This window comes from Myxocyprinus asiaticus, chromosome 16 (assembly GCF_019703515.2).
Source record: "Myxocyprinus asiaticus isolate MX2 ecotype Aquarium Trade chromosome 16, UBuf_Myxa_2, whole genome shotgun sequence".
Lineage (NCBI taxonomy): Eukaryota > Metazoa > Chordata > Actinopteri > Cypriniformes > Catostomidae > Myxocyprinus > Myxocyprinus asiaticus.
The window spans coordinates 21,918,199-21,937,152 of record NC_059359.1 but is presented as its reverse complement, the minus strand read 5'-3'; the positions used below and the strand labels follow the sequence as shown (position 1 = coordinate 21,937,152).

Here is an 18,954-nt window from a genome sequence, read left to right as displayed (position 1 = left end):
AACATAACTTTCATTCTGATGTACTGGAAGAAAAGAGCAGACCTGGAAAATAATTTGTTTAAATGGGATGTGAAGAGAGCGTGGAGACTCTATTTCTCACTCTCAACACACATTTCTTCAACTGCGTATATTAGTTTCTCACGGTCACATACAAGATGTGTCTTGTTTGTGTAGGTCGTGCTACAGGCGTTTTTGAGAGCTGCCATGGTAAGTTACAGACAGAGCAATGAGAGACTCAAAGCTGGTAATTTTGCACCCCTGACTGAACACAAACACTTTACTAACACTGCAGTAACACTGTGCCAATCGAGATCTATACTTCCAAACAGAAAAAAAAGAGAAAAAAAAAGAACTGATTAAATGTCCATTTGAATTTGTTTTTCCTCAATTTACCCTTGAGGATCGATCGAACATGTGACTATCTATCTCTCTATCAATTCAGAAACCAAGAGGTGGAAAGCATACATATATCCTACCATAAGCATGATATCATTAAATGCAAGATTATTAATGACTGAAAATGTAGTGGTACACTAAAAACGCAATACTGGAAAGAGGGACAGAGATAGTGCGGAACAAAAAGAGAGATGCACTAAGGGATGAAGAAAGAAAAAAAGACGTGATGGATAGAGGGATGGAGAGAGAGGTACTGAGGAATAGAGGCAGAAAAGAGCTTCTTGATCAAGCAATGAGTGGCATCACGATAGCTCCCTACTTGTTTCATTGTCTCAAGCTACAACTGCAGAGCTGTTATTATGGTAACATTTACTTATTTAACAGCAGGATTTTGAAACAGCTTCTTTTATTTATATCATTAGCACACATGAACATGTTTACCTAAAGAATAATAACTATATAAAATTACACAATACAATGCTTACAAATAGTGGTGCACCCATCAGGAAATTTGAGGCTGTTACTGATCACAGATATTTTAATATTGTGATCGGCTGATACCGATCCGATCATTGATATTTATTTTTAAAGTGCCCCATTTCCAAACTTTTACAAGTTATATTCTGCAGTTATATGTTAATGCCCCACACTGTAAAATTACATTCAATTTACATCAATTGTGAAATGCTAGCATTTATTTGAATTAAGAACAGTTATGAATAGTTCTGTTGTGACTATCAAAGATTATTGTGACTTACTGGCAACCAGTAAAGTGCATGAGATGATCACACACAGCAGAGATACGTTTATATAAAAAAAATAAAAATAAAAATAAAAAAAAAAGATATCCATTATGAGGTTCAAAACTGCTCCAAAGAGAAATCATTTGTATCTTTGAGCTTTCTTGTAACTCAAATCACTAATTATTAAGCAACTGTGTTAGGTTGCGGTGCCGTTATTGAAGGTTAAACTGTTATTGCTATTATTAGTGGTATAAAATATAAAATAGCGCTGGGATGAGTGACTATCATTATTACACATTTTCATTTTTGGGAGAACTACCCTAACTTTAAACAACAAATCGGTTAATGGAAAACACTCTGACCGGAAAGCGAAAACAATTTCCAGTATGAAAAACTTTCTGGAAACTTTCGTGTTCAGGAAAAAGGTGGATAGAGGTAGAAAAGACTGGTAACTGAAAAACAGAGGCACAAAAGAGAGTTAGTGAGGTATGGCAGGACAGAAATAAGGAGAAAAGAGAGGTAGTGAGGTATGGCAGGAGAGAAAGAAGGAGAAAAGAGAGTTAAGTGAGTTATGGTAAGGGAGGAGAGGTGGGTACTGAGGGATTGACATGTAAAGAGCTGGACATCAAGCAGAAGACACAAAATCAATGGTGAATAGCAGCTAAAGTGGAATCTGAACTCTGCCAGAAGTCATAGAGTGTGACGAAGAAACAAGCGGAGAGTAAAGGAAGCAGAGAAGGATGAAATTAAGGTAGAAAATAGCAATATGAACACAGGCACACGGAAAACAAATCCACAGCAGGAAGAGTAGCCACAAACTAATTAAAATCAGAGTGCTTCATCTGAGAAGCAGGGGAAATCAATCGACGCTGTAATCAAGAGATTAGCTCAGGAGCCATCAATTTTACAACAATTTGCTAATGACCACTACAGCAGAGGCATGGTATTGAAGGGGTTTACAAATGCATGTAAAAACTATATGGAAGCTTAAAACCACAGCGCTTAGGTAAGGTAATATTATGTTTTAGAGCATAATATTATTTTAGATATGAGGTGGATTACCTGCATTTCATTTATTTACCCTTATAATCATAATAATGACAATAAACTGGCCCTATTAGAAAACAGAGATGTTTGTTATTACGGCATTGAAAAATCAACCAAAATAATTACTCAAATTTCCATTTTTTTCTCTGGCTCCAACTAGTGGTAGAGTAGACGCTCAGCTACACAAGAACTATGCAGTCTTACAGAGACAACAGGAGACTCTACATTGCTCTTTTAATTTTTGCTGGTACTGTATAATCCCAAAGGTCAGGAAATTTACAAGATCACATGATCTAATCAATAATTTATGGCGATTCTATTACTAAATTATGAAAGGTTATCATCTTTAATACTGAGAGGTGTACTAGCAACATTAGACTAACTGATTCATAACTGGCAGCATATATTATAGTGCAGAGAGATGACCTTCTAAAAGGCTAATTAATAAATAATTACTGTTTGCTTTCTTACAGCCATATTAATGACACAGCTAACAAAATCTCGGCCAATACGGGGCAATGATTAAAGACCAGATTAATAATTGAGACGTTTTGTGCGACGGTAATTAAATATTCACAAGTCTGATCCAAAGCCAAGCGCATGACTCGTCAGGTCATATTTACATATTTTAAGCCTGTGCAAATGTTTTGCAAATTTGCTTTTGAAAAATGTATGTAACAGCACAAATCTGCAGAGAACAAAATCAAGTGAATCAAGACTGTGGTTGGGGAGACAATCTATAAAATTATTTTGGAATAAAGAGTCAGTTATGCTACATTCCATGGTGCATGGGTTCATTAATTGGATGTGGATCTTTGCTTTCAAATCTATATATACAATCAGGGTTGGGAGGGTTACTTTTGAAATGTATTCCACTACAAATTACAGAATACATGCTGTAAAATTTAATTTGTAACATATTTCATTAGATTACTCAAGGTCAGTAACGTATTCTAAATACTTTGGATTACTTCTTCAGCACTGGTAGATTTTTTCACTTGTTTTAACTATAAAAACTCTGCCAGTACAGTAAGACAAAATACACGTTAAAAATTAATTCTCTGAAAATCCTAATTATCTTATGCAGTGTTGTTTCTAAAACAAGATAAATCAAACTGATCTTGTTTTAAGGATTTTTAGATATTTTTACAGGAAAACAATACAAAAATTATTATCAAGAATTACATTTTTGCCCTAATATCAAAGGTCTTACTAGAAAAAAAGAAATTATGATACAATGTGAATTTTCTTGATAAAAAAATATGACCGTGCCTGGTAACATATGCAAGTAAAATGGCTAGAAATAGCATTTTAGCTTAGCGTAAAGCTGACAATTTACACAAGGTTTATTTCTATTTCTTGTGCTCCAAACGTACTTCAAACTTACCTCTCTGTCTGCTCGTATGAATGTAACACATCATAAGAAAGTGTTTCACCGCTGTTCAAATACACTTTGGATCGCATCATCTATATGTATAAAATTTTCCATCTGAAAGGACTAAATATTAAATGAAACAAATGACAATAAAATGCAAAGTAATCTCTTCAGTAATCAAAATACTTTTTGAATGTAACTGTATTCTAATTACCAATTATTTAAATTGTAACTGTAGTGGGATACAGTTACTTATATTTTGTATTTTAAATAAGTATTCTCGTTACTTGTATTTCGTTACTCCCCAACCCTGTATAAAACACAGAAAACCGGTCAAAATCACATTTTAATAAAAAAATATAATAGATATTCCTATTAGGGCTGGGGAATTTAACACATAATTTCTGCGATTAATAGACTGTTTAACACTGAAATAAAATAAACTCAATTAATGCAGCATCCGTTTTTTTTTTCACTTCCTGAAACTTACCTAATGCTTTTCTACACATCCTTTGGCGAAAATTGGCATACTGTATATAAGGAGGTACATGCTCGACTCGACTGCACCAGTGTTGGGTGTAACTGGATTACAAAGTAATTAGTTACTGTTATCTATTTACTTTTAGGCACAAAAAGTAAACACATTAAATTTTAAATTGTTGTAATCAGATAGTTACTGACTTTCACTGTAAGTAGTTTTAAGAACATTACTTGGGTTACAAATATATACTAAAAAAAATATATTTATGTGTAATACAATTAAAATGTGAAATCATATGTTCATACAGTTGTGCTCAAATTTTGCATACCCTGGCAGAAAGTTTGAAATTTTGGCATTGATTTTGAAAATATGACTGATCATGCAAAAAAACTGTCTTTTATTTAAGGATAGTGATCATATGAAGCCATTTATTATCACATAGTTGTTTGGCTCCTTTTTAAATCATAATGATAACAGAAATCACCCAAATGGCCCTGATCAAAAGTTTACATACCCTTGAATGTTTGGCCTTGTTACAGACACACAAGGTGACACACACAGGTTAAAATGGCAATTAAAGATTAATTTCCCACACCTGTGGCTTTTTAAATTGCAATTAGTGTCTGTGTATAAATAGTCAATGAGTTTGTTAGCTCTCACGTGGATGCACTGAGCAGGCTAGATACTGAGCCATGGGGAGCAGAAAAGAACTGTCAAAAGACCTGCGTAAAGAGGTAATGGAACTTTATAAAGATGGAAAAGGATATAAAAAGATATCCAAAGCCTTGAAAATGCCAGTCAGTACTGTTCAATCACTTATTAAGAAGTGGAAAATTCAGGGATCTCTTGATACCAAGCCAAGGTCAGGTAGACCAAGAAAGATTTCAGCCACAACTGCCAGAAGAATTGTTCGGGATACAAATTAAAACCCACAGGTAACCTCAGGAGAAATACAGGCTGCTCTGGAAAAAGACGGTGTCGTTGTTTCAAGGAGCACAATACTTGTTGACCCCTCTCCAAACATAGTGCTTATGGTTGTGACCATAAAGCTCTATTTTGGTCTCGTCACTCCAAATTACAGCGTGCCAGAAACTGTGAGGTGTGTCAAGGTGTTGTCGGGCATATTGTAACCGGGCTTTTTTGTGGCATTGGCTTCTTTCTGGCAACTCGACCATGCAGCTCATTTTTGTTCAAGTATCGTCATATTGTGCTCCTGATACTGATAAATATGACTGCATGATCAGTCATATTTTCAAAATCAATGCCAAAATTTCACAATTTCTGCCAGGGTATGCAAAGTTTTGAGCACAACTGTATGTATGTCTGTTTGTGTTTCTGTGACAACTGAAAGGTGTGCGACAATGAACAAGGATAAAACGGATATTATTTTGAAAAATTTGACAAGTATTTTAGAAAGTAACTTAAATGTCATTATTAATGTGATTACTTTTTCAATTAAGTAATCTGATTATAATTTTAGAGAAGTAGTAATCTGTAGTGGATTACCTTTTTAGTAATTTACCCAACACTGGACTGCACATCCTAGCACAAAAAAAACTGTTTTTTTGAGCAGGGCACATTTATTCATTACGTGATATTATGTCCCAGGCATAATAAACACAGGAGCGGATTTACTGTATGGAGAATGGAGACTTCACCCATAAGTGGTGAGAAAGGTGTGGGAGAGATACGGTATCAGCTGCCGTATCTCTATGCATCGCCCAAAAATGCTCACTCACTGTCAATTGAACCAGTGTCAAAAGCGAAACCGTGCGACGGAGACCCAGCGTGTGCACGATAGAGACTGAACGGCAGCCAGATTTTCAACTTCAGCAAATTAAACTTTAGCATTCAATTTGTTATATATCTGTATTTATAGTGTAAAATAATGCATCAACAAAGTGCACTTAAGTTTATCTTGCCAGTAATGCTTGATATCAATTAAACCTGCCCATTTGATCCTATTATTTTTTTTAAAGTCCACTGGAAAATGCGAGAACTTTTAACTTTTAATTGCAGCATGTCAACTTATTTTATGGCATGTATACATATACAACAGCGGCCAAAACTTTGGAATAATTGCTGTTCCGGAAGGAAATTGGTACTTTATTTTACCAAAGTGGCATTCAACTAATCACAAAGTATAGTCAGGACATTACTGATGTAAAAAAACAGCACCTTCACAATTTGAAAAAAGTCATTTCTGATCAAATCTAGACAGGCCCCATTTCCAGCAGCCATCACTTTAACACCTTATCCTTGAGTAATCATGCTAAATTGCTAATTCGGTACTAGACAATCACTTGCCATTGTATCAAACACTGCTGGAAGATATTTGGTTCGTTAAATGAAGCTTAACATTGTCTCTGTGTTTATTTTTGAGTTGCCACAGTATGCAATAGACTGGCAAGTCTTAAGGTCAATATTAGGTCTAATATGGCAAAAAAAGAAACCGCTTTCTCTAGAAACTCATCAGTCAATCATTGTTTTGATGAATGAAGGCTATACAATGCATGGAATTGCCAAAAAACTGAAGATTTCATACAAAGGTGTACACTACAGTCTTTAAAGACAAAGGACAACTGGTCCTAACAAGGACAGAAAGAGATGTGGAAGGCCAGATGTACAACTAAACAAGAGGATAGTACACCAGAGTCTCTAGTTTGAGAAATAGACGCCTCACATGTCCTCAGCTGACAGCTTCATTGAATTCTACCCGCTCAACACCAGTTTCATGTACAACAGTGGGTGCAGGCCTTATGGGAAGAATTGCAAAGAAAAAGACACTTTTGAAACAGAAAAACGAAAAGAAAAAGGTTAGAGTGGACAAAGAAACACAGACATTGGACAACAGACAATTGGAAAAGAGTGTTATGGATCTTAACCCCATTGAGCTTTTGTGGGATCGGCTTGACTGTAAGGTGCGTGACAAGTGCCTGACAAGACAGCCACATCTATGGCAAGTGCTACAGGAAGCGTGGGGTGAAATGTCACCTGAGTATCTGGACAAACTGACAGCTAGAATGCCAAGGATCTGCAAAGCTGTCATTGCTGCACATGGAGAATTTTTTGATGAGAACACTTTGAAGTAGTTTAAGAAGTTTTGAAAAAAATTGTCAAATTGTTATAGTAATTTTTCACATTATTAATGTCCTGACTATACATTGCGATCAGTTGAATGCCACTTTGGTGAATAAAAGTACCAATTTCTTTCCATAAGAGCAAAATCTGTACATTATTCCAAACTTTTGGCCACCAGTATACTTATATCAAAGATTTATACCTATAAAAAATTGTCTTGTTAACTCTATCTGCAAAAAAAATGAACATTTTAACATGTACATATTTCAATATTTAAAATAAATGATGACTAACAAATTTCTTTGAGACAAATTATAAAGTACACATATTTATGATTATATTTAATGTTTGTTATGTACCATGTACCATGATTAATCACAAAAAACTGCAATTAATTAGTTACACTTTTTTTTCTAATTCAAAGTCCTACTTCTTATATTGTTCCTGTATATAAATATACAGCTAAAATACAATATACAGCTATCTATCAGTCATCTTTATCAGAGGTTCTATCCATCCATCCATCCACAACTGGGCTTGTTGGGTCTGCAGCTTTCCCCCTTCTTTGTGTCTACTAACCATGCACATCACTGGTGAACTATGCTGCAAGGTTAAAATATTGCCTCTTCAGGATCAGTGATCTGTAAAGTTATTCACTGTACATCAAGTGTTGGGTACATCTCCTCTAGCTTCTAGCTGTTCTGTTTTGAATGTTTACAGATGCGAGACCTTGAAAAGGCACTAGAATCGATGAGGGGTGAGAGTACTGAGATACATGTCTTTTTATTTCCTATTGGCTAGCCATAATTACCCATCAATAGAGCATGCAGCATCAACTATACTGTATGCAATGAAAGTTTGTGCTCTGCAGACTCAAAGAAAGGGGAGACATATGGATATACAGTATAGGTATTTGTGAGACAGCATGCATCACTGTTTCTGAAACTTCATCTGGTTAGTATGTGTGAGTATGGGAATACATGACAAAATACAGCCTCAATTCAAACTTTATCAAAAGCTAAAGATTAAAGATGAGATTTAAGGGAAGATGTAAAAATAACAAAAGAAGGAGTGGACCTTTTGTGAAATGGTTGACTGTTCCAAAGTTTGGGAGTGATGATTGAAAAGGCCCGATCACCCTTCTACTTACAACGACAACGGGGGACGGACAAGAGAAATGACACAATATGAAACAGGCTTACCTGAGAGAGTAATGGCTAGTCTTCGCATATGAAATTATTAACAGTGTTTACAAAAGAAGGAACTGATTGTCCAGATGCTTAATGGCATTTTACACAGCACGTGGCAAGTGACAAACATTTGCGATCTGTGCAGTATTTAGCACAAGCACAACAATGTCTGCAACCTCAAACGTTTCAATGACACGATTACTGTTAATATTTGTATCCTGTTTTGCATGTAAGTGATAGTTAAAAAAAACCATCTTCACGTTGAACTAGTTGATAAAAAAGTAGATCTTGCATTAAAAAAAAGGTTGAGCACACCTGGAGTAGCCAATGTCTGTCAGCTAAATGTATATAAATTTTTTTAAATTATAGATCTGCTTCGGGTGTCTGTTGGTTTTAGATATTGTTTGCACAATCGTTTTGTTGTTGTTATTTAATCACAGAGTACATCAAAACCTAGGCTAATAAGCGCATTTTAGCCAATCGTGACTTCACCTCAGTGACTTTTTTTCAGATTACTCGATTACTCATCAGAATATTCGTTATATTACTTGATTACAAAAATAATTGATAGTGACAGCCCTAGTTGAAAGCAGCACTCATAACCCGTAAAACTAAAAAGTAGAGCCCGACCGATATGGGATTTTTGAGACCGATACCGATTTTAGTGGGGGAAAATTCACTGATTACCGATATAGTGGCTGATATAGTTAATTTTTGAGCTGGAATGAAAACAGACCTTTTCTATGTGGATTTTTCACTGATTTTGCACCGACATAACTATGCAAAGGTACTCAGAAGGCTGCTTTCTTAAACAAATATTTTTATTAAAGAATATTTGACATTATTATTATACATTGTCAACAAATTCTAGAAATGAACACTGAGAAAATAAAGAATAAATACAAATACAATAAATAGCTTAATAAACATCAGTACTGTGTGTTTAGTATCAGTCAATTGCTGATCATTAAAATAAAGAATAAATTCAAATAAAATAAATATCTAAATAAACATCAGGGGCCAGCTGCACCAGCTATACGTACATTACAACTTAGCCTAGTTGTGGCGTAAATGGGCACTAAGTCAAAATGTATGCACTACTAAATATTTGAGCGTTGCACCATTACATTTATGTAGGACGTAACCCAACATATAAACTAAATATTTATGGAAGCCTCCGACCAGGAGCAACTGATGGAATAAAAAAGCAGACTCAATTAATGACATCAATGAGCTCATGTTTTGGTTGGCAGGCTTCAGTCCTTTTGACATATATGATGGTGTTGGCATTTACACTCGTTTACATTTATGAGAGAGAAAAAAACGTACTTTTAAGCGGCTCTTCAGTATGAAACCGATCTAACGGTGCAGTTTTTAGGGTGCGTCGCGCGGTGTCATGTTTCAACACATTCAAAATATATATATAGGATATTAAAATTAATAAATGTCTATTTTTCCAGCCTGTTGTATTAGTATTTATTTATCACCCCTCATTTATTTTAGATACAGTTCCTTTATATTATTATTTACACAGGGCAAATATACTATTTATTAAATCTACTTTTATTACGTATCCTATTTTTAATGTCTGGAAAACCAGACTTCTAAATATTACATTTTATAAATGCAACGACTGGAATTGTTCGGTTGAAGGGGGTACCAAACTGTGAATCCTGAACAAAACAGTTTGGTGAATACATGTTTACACGCTGACAAGGTATGAAAGTAGCTACGTGGTTAGCTAGTTAGCTATAAGCTCGTTGTCACGGAGAGCAAAAGATGGACTTCATTTACTTTCCAGCATTGCGTCTCACCAAATAGGTAACAACGTAGCGTGGAATCAACACTCAACAGACACAATCCACCACCGCACTCTTGTCTGCTGAGCTGCAAAAAGATGCTCTGATGTTTACCTTTCAATCTGCAACATTACTGACTGCACTGATAAACTATAGCTGGATAACATAGCAAACAGATGTGATAAACATGAATGACATGGTTGTCAGGGACGGGTTAACATTATATTAGTTATATAAAATGATGGGGTCATTGTTTATTAACTTTCCAGTATGTATTTAACAAACTTTACAGAGAAGACACCGCTTAACTCCGCCCTGTCTGCAGAGCCACCGTCAGTTCAGAGTCAGCTCTGTAAACAATGGAGTCGGTGCGCGCTCTGCTGGACAAACTACGTCATGACATCAATTCTAAAGCATTGTTTTCTGCATTATATGTTCTGAAAAAAAGTTTTCATATCCGCGCATATCGGTAAACATATACGCCGGTACCGATATATCGGTGAAAGGCTAATAGCAGCCGATAATATCACTACTAAAAAGGTACATGAGTCAAGAGAGGAGGATGTTATTAGTGACCTCCAGCAGAGTAGATTTAGTACTGTGTGAATTTCTGAAGCCGGACTGGAACATATCCAAGATATTAAAAGAATTCACATAAGAATAAAGCTGTGAATAGATGACTCCCTCTAGAAGCTTTGAAATGAAAGGCAATTTAGAAATAGGCCCATAATTATTATGTATAGCTGGATCAAGGTGTTTTTTTTTTGTTTTTTTTTAGCAAAGGCTGCACTATTGTATGTTTAAAGCTAGCTGGTACCGCGGCATTTGCTAAGGAGTTATTAATTATGGCTGTCACAAACAGACTAACAGTCACAAAGACATCTTTGAAAAGATGTGCAGGAAGAACATCCAGCATACAACTTTAAGACTTCATACTAGAAATTAAACCAGCTAGCTGGGATGATGAGATGGGTTGAAAGTGAGTCAAACAGCTAGGAGGGGATGATTACAGAGGCAGATCAAGGCAAAGTAAAAGATTTAATCTCCTGGATTTTATGAGTACATTTCTTTTTTAGAAATGTCTCACAGGTCTCAGGAGAAGCATCAGGAAAAGCAACAGCACTAGGTTTTAACAAAGTCAACTGTATTAAAAAAAAAAAAACTTTGGGCCTATTAGCATTTTCAGCAATAAGTTTAGAGAGAAATTTTGATTTGGCTTCCTTCACTGAACTTTGATAATTAATTAAACAAGCCTATAAAATGCCATACTGTAAGAGACCTGACATTTGTATTTTTTTTCCTAATGCACTCTGACTTTCTCAGAGCGCTGTTGAAGCCATTTAGCCAAAGCTGGGAGGCACCCTTGCCCTTAACTCTCCTTGGCTTGAGAGGAGCAACAGTGTCTAATGTTGTCTAACAGTGTCTAAAATACAATGTTTGTAAAAAAAAAACAAAAAAAAACTGCTCAGTATCCATACTATTAGAAAGAGCATCTAAGGAATGAGAGCTTCAAGATTAGTTAAAGAAAATCCATGAGACTAAACAAGATCTAGTGTATGACCAAAATGATGAGTAGAACCAGATACTGATTGTACAGAACTGAAAGATTCTAAAAGGCATAACAAATATTTGACCAAAGTTTAGATGGACAACAAAGGTGAATGTTAAAATCCCCTAGAATCAGCAGTCTTTCACAGTGAGACATTGGGCCAGAGGAAAAAATCAGAGAACTGATGAATGAATTCCTTATTACATTTTGGAGGCTTGTACACCAATGCACATAGAACAGGACCTTTAATATCAATATTTATTAGTTGGACCTCAAAACTCTAAAACATTTCTGTAGGGAGAGTTTTGCATTTAAAACGGTTTCTAAAAACAGTGGCCACACCACCACCATGCCCAGAAGTCCTTGGCGAACAGAAGAAGGCACAGTCCGGGGGTAGAGTTTGCTGAGAGTGGTAAAATCGGCAGGATTAAGCCAAGACTCTGTCACAAATAAAAAAGTCCAGTGAGTGAGACATAAAAAAGTCTTTAAAAATAAAAGATTTATTCGTTATCAACCTTGCATTCACTAAGGTCATCGTAATTGTAAAAGGGTCTGCATTGTTGGTTGTGTTAAATAATGTGTGCTTCAGCAAACTCAGATTTCAAAGCTTACGCTCCATTTCTAACCACTTGTATGGGCGGGGAAATGGCGAACTGTAGACCAGATGGCCGGTATGTGGCAACTGCCAGAAGAGACAACCGGCACACTCTTGTAGAGATCATGATGAGATCCTCGCTGGACATACCGGGGACGACGTGTGATTCCCAGGGCAACACAGTGATTATAAATTCAAACAAGAAGACGAAATGAGGAATTCAGATGCTGTAAATCCAGGGATGAGTAATAAAACATCATTGTGGGAAAAATAAAAGCATAGGTTGGAATTCCTGCTGCGACTGGCAAACATCAATAGTGAAACTCCAATACGCTGGAACAAACAGCAAAAAACAAACCATCCTTATCTCTCTATCTACACGGCCAGGTTTACAATCCACGTTAGCCAGCATAACTCAAAACACAAACGAGTGTGTTAGGGATGGCTAAGACCAGACCCGCAAACACAACCAGCGACAAGCGAGAAAGTGTGCACTTACTCACAGATGAGCTGGTCAAATCAGAAAGTGATAGGGTGGGGAAGGCTGTTTGAAGTCCCAAACAGATGAAAAGTCAGAAATCCGCAAATAGGTAGAAAATGATTTAATTAAGAGGTTATTTTGTCAGGGTATCTATATTAAAAACTATATACTATCCTAAATACTATATAGAAATCTAGAATCTATATTAGGTTTATAGTACTAGTAGCACTTGTTATTGTAAAGGAAGAACCTCTTTTTTATCAGATTGTATTTCAAATTGCATACTTGCAATGAGTTGGATCACAAGAGTCTCACAGATCCATGCAATGGTCAAAATCTGTCGACAGTAGAGATTCGGCTATACTGTTTATACTGCTGTACGTATATCCACTGAGCAGTTTAAAAAAAATTCACACCAAGCAGAAAACTACAGTCTTCTCTGGTGTTAACAAAGAATGACTGTAGGTTGTGACTATAACTGGCTGCATAAATATAACATTTTTATGTGTATATCAGCTATTATACAAAAGTGGATGCCGTGGTGAATAGCATGAGCCTCCACACACGCTACGTCTCCGCAGTACCGTGCTCAGCAAACCACATATAACATGCACGGGCTGACTGTCTCAGAAGCGGCGGCAACTGAGATTCATCGTCCGCCACCTGAATCGAAGATTTTTTGGGTTAAAAATGAACAAATTTCCATTATTGATTGAGTACATAATCAGTGTTCAAACCAATGTCCTTACCTCACCCTGATTCACTATGGTAAGCCTATAAAAATTATTTGTATTTTGAGCTGTCGGGTCGGATTTATTCAGTTTAATCAGTCACACTCACACAGTTCAGGACAGCATTGCAGCAGTCTGGATGGATGTTTATCTGTTATCCATTTGGCAAAGTTGTTTACCTGCTATAATGCTTGGATATGTTGTCTGGTAGGGTTGTTGAAGCTTATATTGGTTGTCATGCTTTTATAAATTGAACATTACTTGTGTGTTAACCGATCACGATGTATCCAAGTTGTCGGGGGAAGCTATTGTGACATTGTGTAAGGCTTCTAAAACTGACCTCTTGTAATTGTTATATTGCATATTTAAGCATATTATTTTCATGTTTAAAAAAAGTATATTTTATACACATTATTACTGAATTGTGCCCATTGGATAGACATACTATTGTAGTATTACTGTTCACTTGCATTATCAACTAAAGCTGTACAATATAATATAAAAATAATCAATTGTTTTATTGAACTTGTATCAGCCATAACTGATTCACCTCTTAAATGTATAAGTATAATACAAACATTAATGGTAGATAAAACACTTGAATAATCCTATTAAAATATACTGGTAACTGGTGTTGGTTGAGAAGAGTCCCCTGCCCTCTATGCAAAAGCACTTTGAATGTAGTGTCAGAAAAGCGCTAAAAGTGTAAAATTCCTTCATTCTAAATATATAAATAAGAGTGTTTTTTATCTTCATCAAAGCAAGTAATATTTCCATTTTAAATGTTTTATTTATTTATTTATTATCTCCTTTTCTCCCCAGTTTGGAATGCCCAATTCCCACTAGGTAGGTCCTCGTGGTGGCCCGGTTACTCACCTCAATCCAGGTGGTGGAGGACATGTCTCAGTTGCCTCCGCTTCTGAGACAGTCAATCCACGCATCTTTTCACATGGCTCGTTGTGCATGACACCGTGGAGACTCCCAGCATGTGGAGGCTCATGCTACTCTCCGCGATCCATGCATAACTTACCACATGCCCCACTGAGAGCGAGAACCACTAATCGTGACCACAAGGAGGTTACCCCATGTGACTCTACCCTCCCTAGCAACCGGCCAATTTGGTTGCTTAGGAGACCTGGCTGGAGTCACTCAGCACACCCTGGATTCTAACTCGCGACTCCAGGAGTGGTAGTCAGCGTCAATACTCGCTGAGCTACCCAGTCCCCCCCATTTTAAAAAATTATATAACATATTATAAACATGAAAATAACACATTATGACACCGGCTCTGAATATCTCCCAGTCATGATCACACACAGGTGATGTCCAGATAAGCTCAAATCATAAGATTCATTCGCCAGAAGAGCAGTGCCGAAATACGACTCTTGTAATGTGTTCTTCCGCAGATTGCTTGCAATTTTAAATTTCAACCACAGATGCCGCTAAAGAGCACAAAGTTACAAAGCGCAGCTTTAATGTGAAACTGTTTTTGTACTAATTTTAGCCTTCTAATTCATTTGTTAGAAATATAATCTTAATGGAAATAATTAAATGAGATGAAGTACCCTTAATTTGTTTTATATATAATTCACTGCATATCAAGAACAGAAATTACCATTTTATAAAAAATAATTGGATTAAATTTCTGGAAGAAATAACAATATCAAGATATACACCACTGCCGTGATAGAAGTTACTTATACTGTGATATACCATACCGCCCATCCCTTGATCTAACAGAGAATGAAAGATGCACACTGATAGAAAACCGTCAGATGAGGAACATAAAAGACTGCCCAAAGTGACCAGAGGTTTTTTCAGAGAGAACACCAGCAGAGATGGCGGCATGCTGCTGAGAAAGCCATGACAGATGGAAAAAAATGAGAAGGGACAGAGGGAGGAGAGATCAGCAAGGTAGAAAATATCTGTGTGAGTGTTTGTGTGTATGATCGTGTGGAGGAGAATGAAAAAAGAGAAAGTCAGAAAAAAGGGGGGAAAAAAGAAAGGAAATTCAGATGGCCTCATCATTTCCAAAAAGAACTGTGTGTGTGAGAGTTGAGCATTTGCGCATACCTTTTTGGCCTTAATAAGATAGGTTAAGGCTGATTTTCTGAAGTTCACCGGGTTGTTTGTCAAGTCTTGTTTGTTGAGTTGCAAATAAAACAGCCACCCCAAAAGATACCACACCTGAGACAGGAAGACAATAGGAGATGATATAAAAACACACTGAACATTTAAAGATTAACTTCATAAATCAGGGTGAATGTTAGTTCATATTTCGAAGTATTGCAATATTTTGTTATGTTGTTACAATTTGTTACAAGTTGATGTAATTTTTTTCAATGTAAAATTTATCTTGTATCCCAGCTTAATATACAACTATAAGTAAACCATTCGTGGGTCAATTTCCCCCAAAAGTGAAAACTTTGTGGTGCACGCAAATGCATTTGAGCATCCCAACCAGCCTGACACTACAACATTAACTTAACAATGACGTGAATTTCTGAGAATGTCTGTACAGATCCTCCGTACAGCTAGACTGCAATTGTCTTTGTGTACTGAAGTGATATTCCTTCACATTCCTACACAATATTTTTTATATCACTGGCATGCCAGTGATAAAATGTGTTGCATTCTAATCTCTGTCTTGGCTAATACTTTTCTAATGCAAATGAAACTTTGTATTGCAGAACTTTTCGAACTACTACCTTCTTAAGACGAATTGCTAATGTTGTATCCTTCCTCATTTTGTAAGTCACTTTGGATGAAAGCATCTGCTAAAAGAATAAATGTAAATGCCACTACTTATATGGCTCTACGATGAAGTAAAGCAGAAAGTTAGCTCTTGTTGCACAAAGAAGATGAATGAGTAAAAGATAACAATATATCAGAGTTTTGAATCACAATACACTAAACATAAAGAATCACAATAATATTGAATCGCAATTCCCACTCCTAGTGAACATACAGTAAAATCGTTTAAATGCTGGACAGAACTGATGAGACAGTAAGCCACTTTAACAATAATAACCACTTCCTATGCACTCTATCAGTGACATAAATATTTGATATCAGTCTTTGATGCAAAAAGAGGAGATCAAAACAATCAGGCAGCTTTGTTTGTTTCCAATTTATTTTTTAATATGGAATAAAGAGAAGTCAGACGCAAATAGGCTGTGGGAAAGAACGTGTGTGCATGCTTTTGTTGTGTTGTTTTGAAGTGCACTTCACTTCATTACCTACTGTTACACTCTATACTCTCCTCTGATGTCTCAATAACACCACAGAGAGTTCAAACCTCCCTCACTCCCACTCTCTTTCTTTTTCACACTCTGACTCTCCTGAATCCAACGTTCAGAACACTCTGTAAGTGCTCTCAATCTAACAGATATCTATTAGAGAGAAAGAGTGTGTAGGTGTGTGTGCACGTGTGTGTGTGTGTGCGTGTGTGTTTGCATGTGGGAGTGGACTGCTATAGTTCTGTTCTGACTGTTTGAGAGTGGAGATGGAGACAGTGTGAGAGAGGGCAGAAGATTTGTCCTCCAAAACACCACTCTTACTGGATACATGAAGCCTGTGGGTCTTGCACAATTTTATTTTCTGTTTTGACATACGGTGGCCTCAAAAAGTATTTGGGCACTTAAGTCACCCTTAAAAGGATAGTTTACACAAGAATGAAAATTCTGTCCCAGACACCTACGACTTACTTTCGAAAGTTGAACACAAAAGAAAGATGCAATGTAAGAAAGGTGCAAAATGAAAGGTGGCTAAGGCTAATATTCTGTCTAACATCTTCTTTTGTGTTCCATAGAAGAAAGAAAGTCATATGGGTCTGGAACAACATGAGGGTGAGAAAATGATGACAATTTATATATATTTTGGGTGAACAATCCCTTTAAAATGTATGAATATCTTTGCATTATATATATATATATATATATATATATATATATATAAAAAATAAAATCAAGATAATAGCACAGTATTCAAAATATTTCACAAAAGATTTTAAATAATAAAACATTAAATATACTGTTCAAAATTAAGACTATATATAAAAAAAAGTATTTTCTGGTTGTCAAACTTAGTGGAACATGTCTATAGTTAATGTGATGAACTACACCTGCGGTTACTTTGTTTGGAAACCGTGAACTTGTGGGCAACAGACTTCATACATCCACTATACATCACTTTGTCATCAGTTGGTTAAAATGTCATTGATAGAATGGCTAAGAAAAGTAAGTTCTGAGAAAAGGACAAGGACATTGTTTGCAGATACCACTTTTGATATTTTATTTTCTAATGAACTATGTGACAAGTCTCTAGCTCTTCTATGAAGGAGGAACCAGGGTTCAGGTGAACAGTCCACATAATTCTTTATTCACACTTTTCAGTTTCACACATAAGTTCGCTTTTCAGCACAACATAATCAAAGATTATGATCTGGTGCCCCCTTTTTAGTCAGATCAGCCAGTGGGCTGGTGACAGTCGAAAAATTAGGCACAAACCTGCAATAATAGCAAGCCAGCCCCAGCAACTGTCTCATCTCCTTTTTGGTCTTAGGTCCTGGGCAGGCAGCAATCGCTGCAGTTTTACCAATTTGGGGACGCACCTGCCAGTGACCCAAATGGAAGCCCAGATACCGTACTTCCGCAAGCCCAATTGCGCACTTCTTTGGGTTTGCCCTGAGTCCCGCCCATCTCAACGACCTCAGGACAGCCCTCAGGTGCTGCAGGTGCCACTGCCAATCATTACTGTAAATAATGATGTTGTCTAGATAGGCAGTGGCATAAGCTGCGTGCAGTCTGAGGGTTCGGTCCATGAGCCACCGGAATGTAGCCGGGGCCCCAAACAAATCGAACGGAAGAGTCACGAATTGGTGTAATCTGTACAGTGTGGAAAATACCATCTTTTCAAGGGGCATGGGAGTTAAGGGGATTTGCCAATATCATGCCCAAAATTACCCGCAGCATCAACACTATGCTTTTGTCCCTCAAATTGAATAATGACCGTCACTACAGGGTAATTTTGAATATCCCCGTGCACACACCTTACCTTCACCCGCGGCTCGTATCCAAAGCCTCGGATAGAAACAAGCTTTGGTTAATGGAGGTTTGATTACAACCTGAATCCACTAATGCTTGGTATATACCCCCATTAATGCTCACAGGTATCCAGTACGCTCCTGCTCAATCAGGGGCGGCCTGTGGTGCGTCGGTGATCCGGACCAATGTCTCCAAATCCATCGCGGGGCATCGGTCCTGGAAATGCCCAGGTTCCCGCAGCTCCAGCAGACCAGCCCAGACTTTATGCCCACACCCACGGCAGTGAATTCACCAACCTTTGGGGGAGAGCGGTGAGGGTTAGGGAAAACCGGTGGGTTGAATAGCCCACGGGACCGGGGAAGCAGTTTTGGGGTAGGAATTCCCCATTTCCGGAGGAACAGGAACAGGACGAGGGGAAGGAGAGGGGGAGGGAGGGAGAGA

At 36.9% G+C, this 18,954-nt stretch overlaps 1 protein-coding gene across 1 annotated transcript in view; it reads right to left on the bottom strand.

Annotated features, from left to right (window-relative positions):
• The window catches only part of si:dkey-12j5.1 (uncharacterized), a 115,966-nt gene that overhangs the window by 13,301 nt on the left and 83,711 nt on the right, over positions 1–18,954 (bottom strand). The window contains exon 10 of the mRNA XM_051721651.1: positions 15,542–15,655. Coding sequence (XP_051577611.1) covers positions 15,542–15,655 — 114 coding nt within the window. The remainder of the gene's footprint in view (positions 1–15,541; positions 15,656–18,954) is intronic.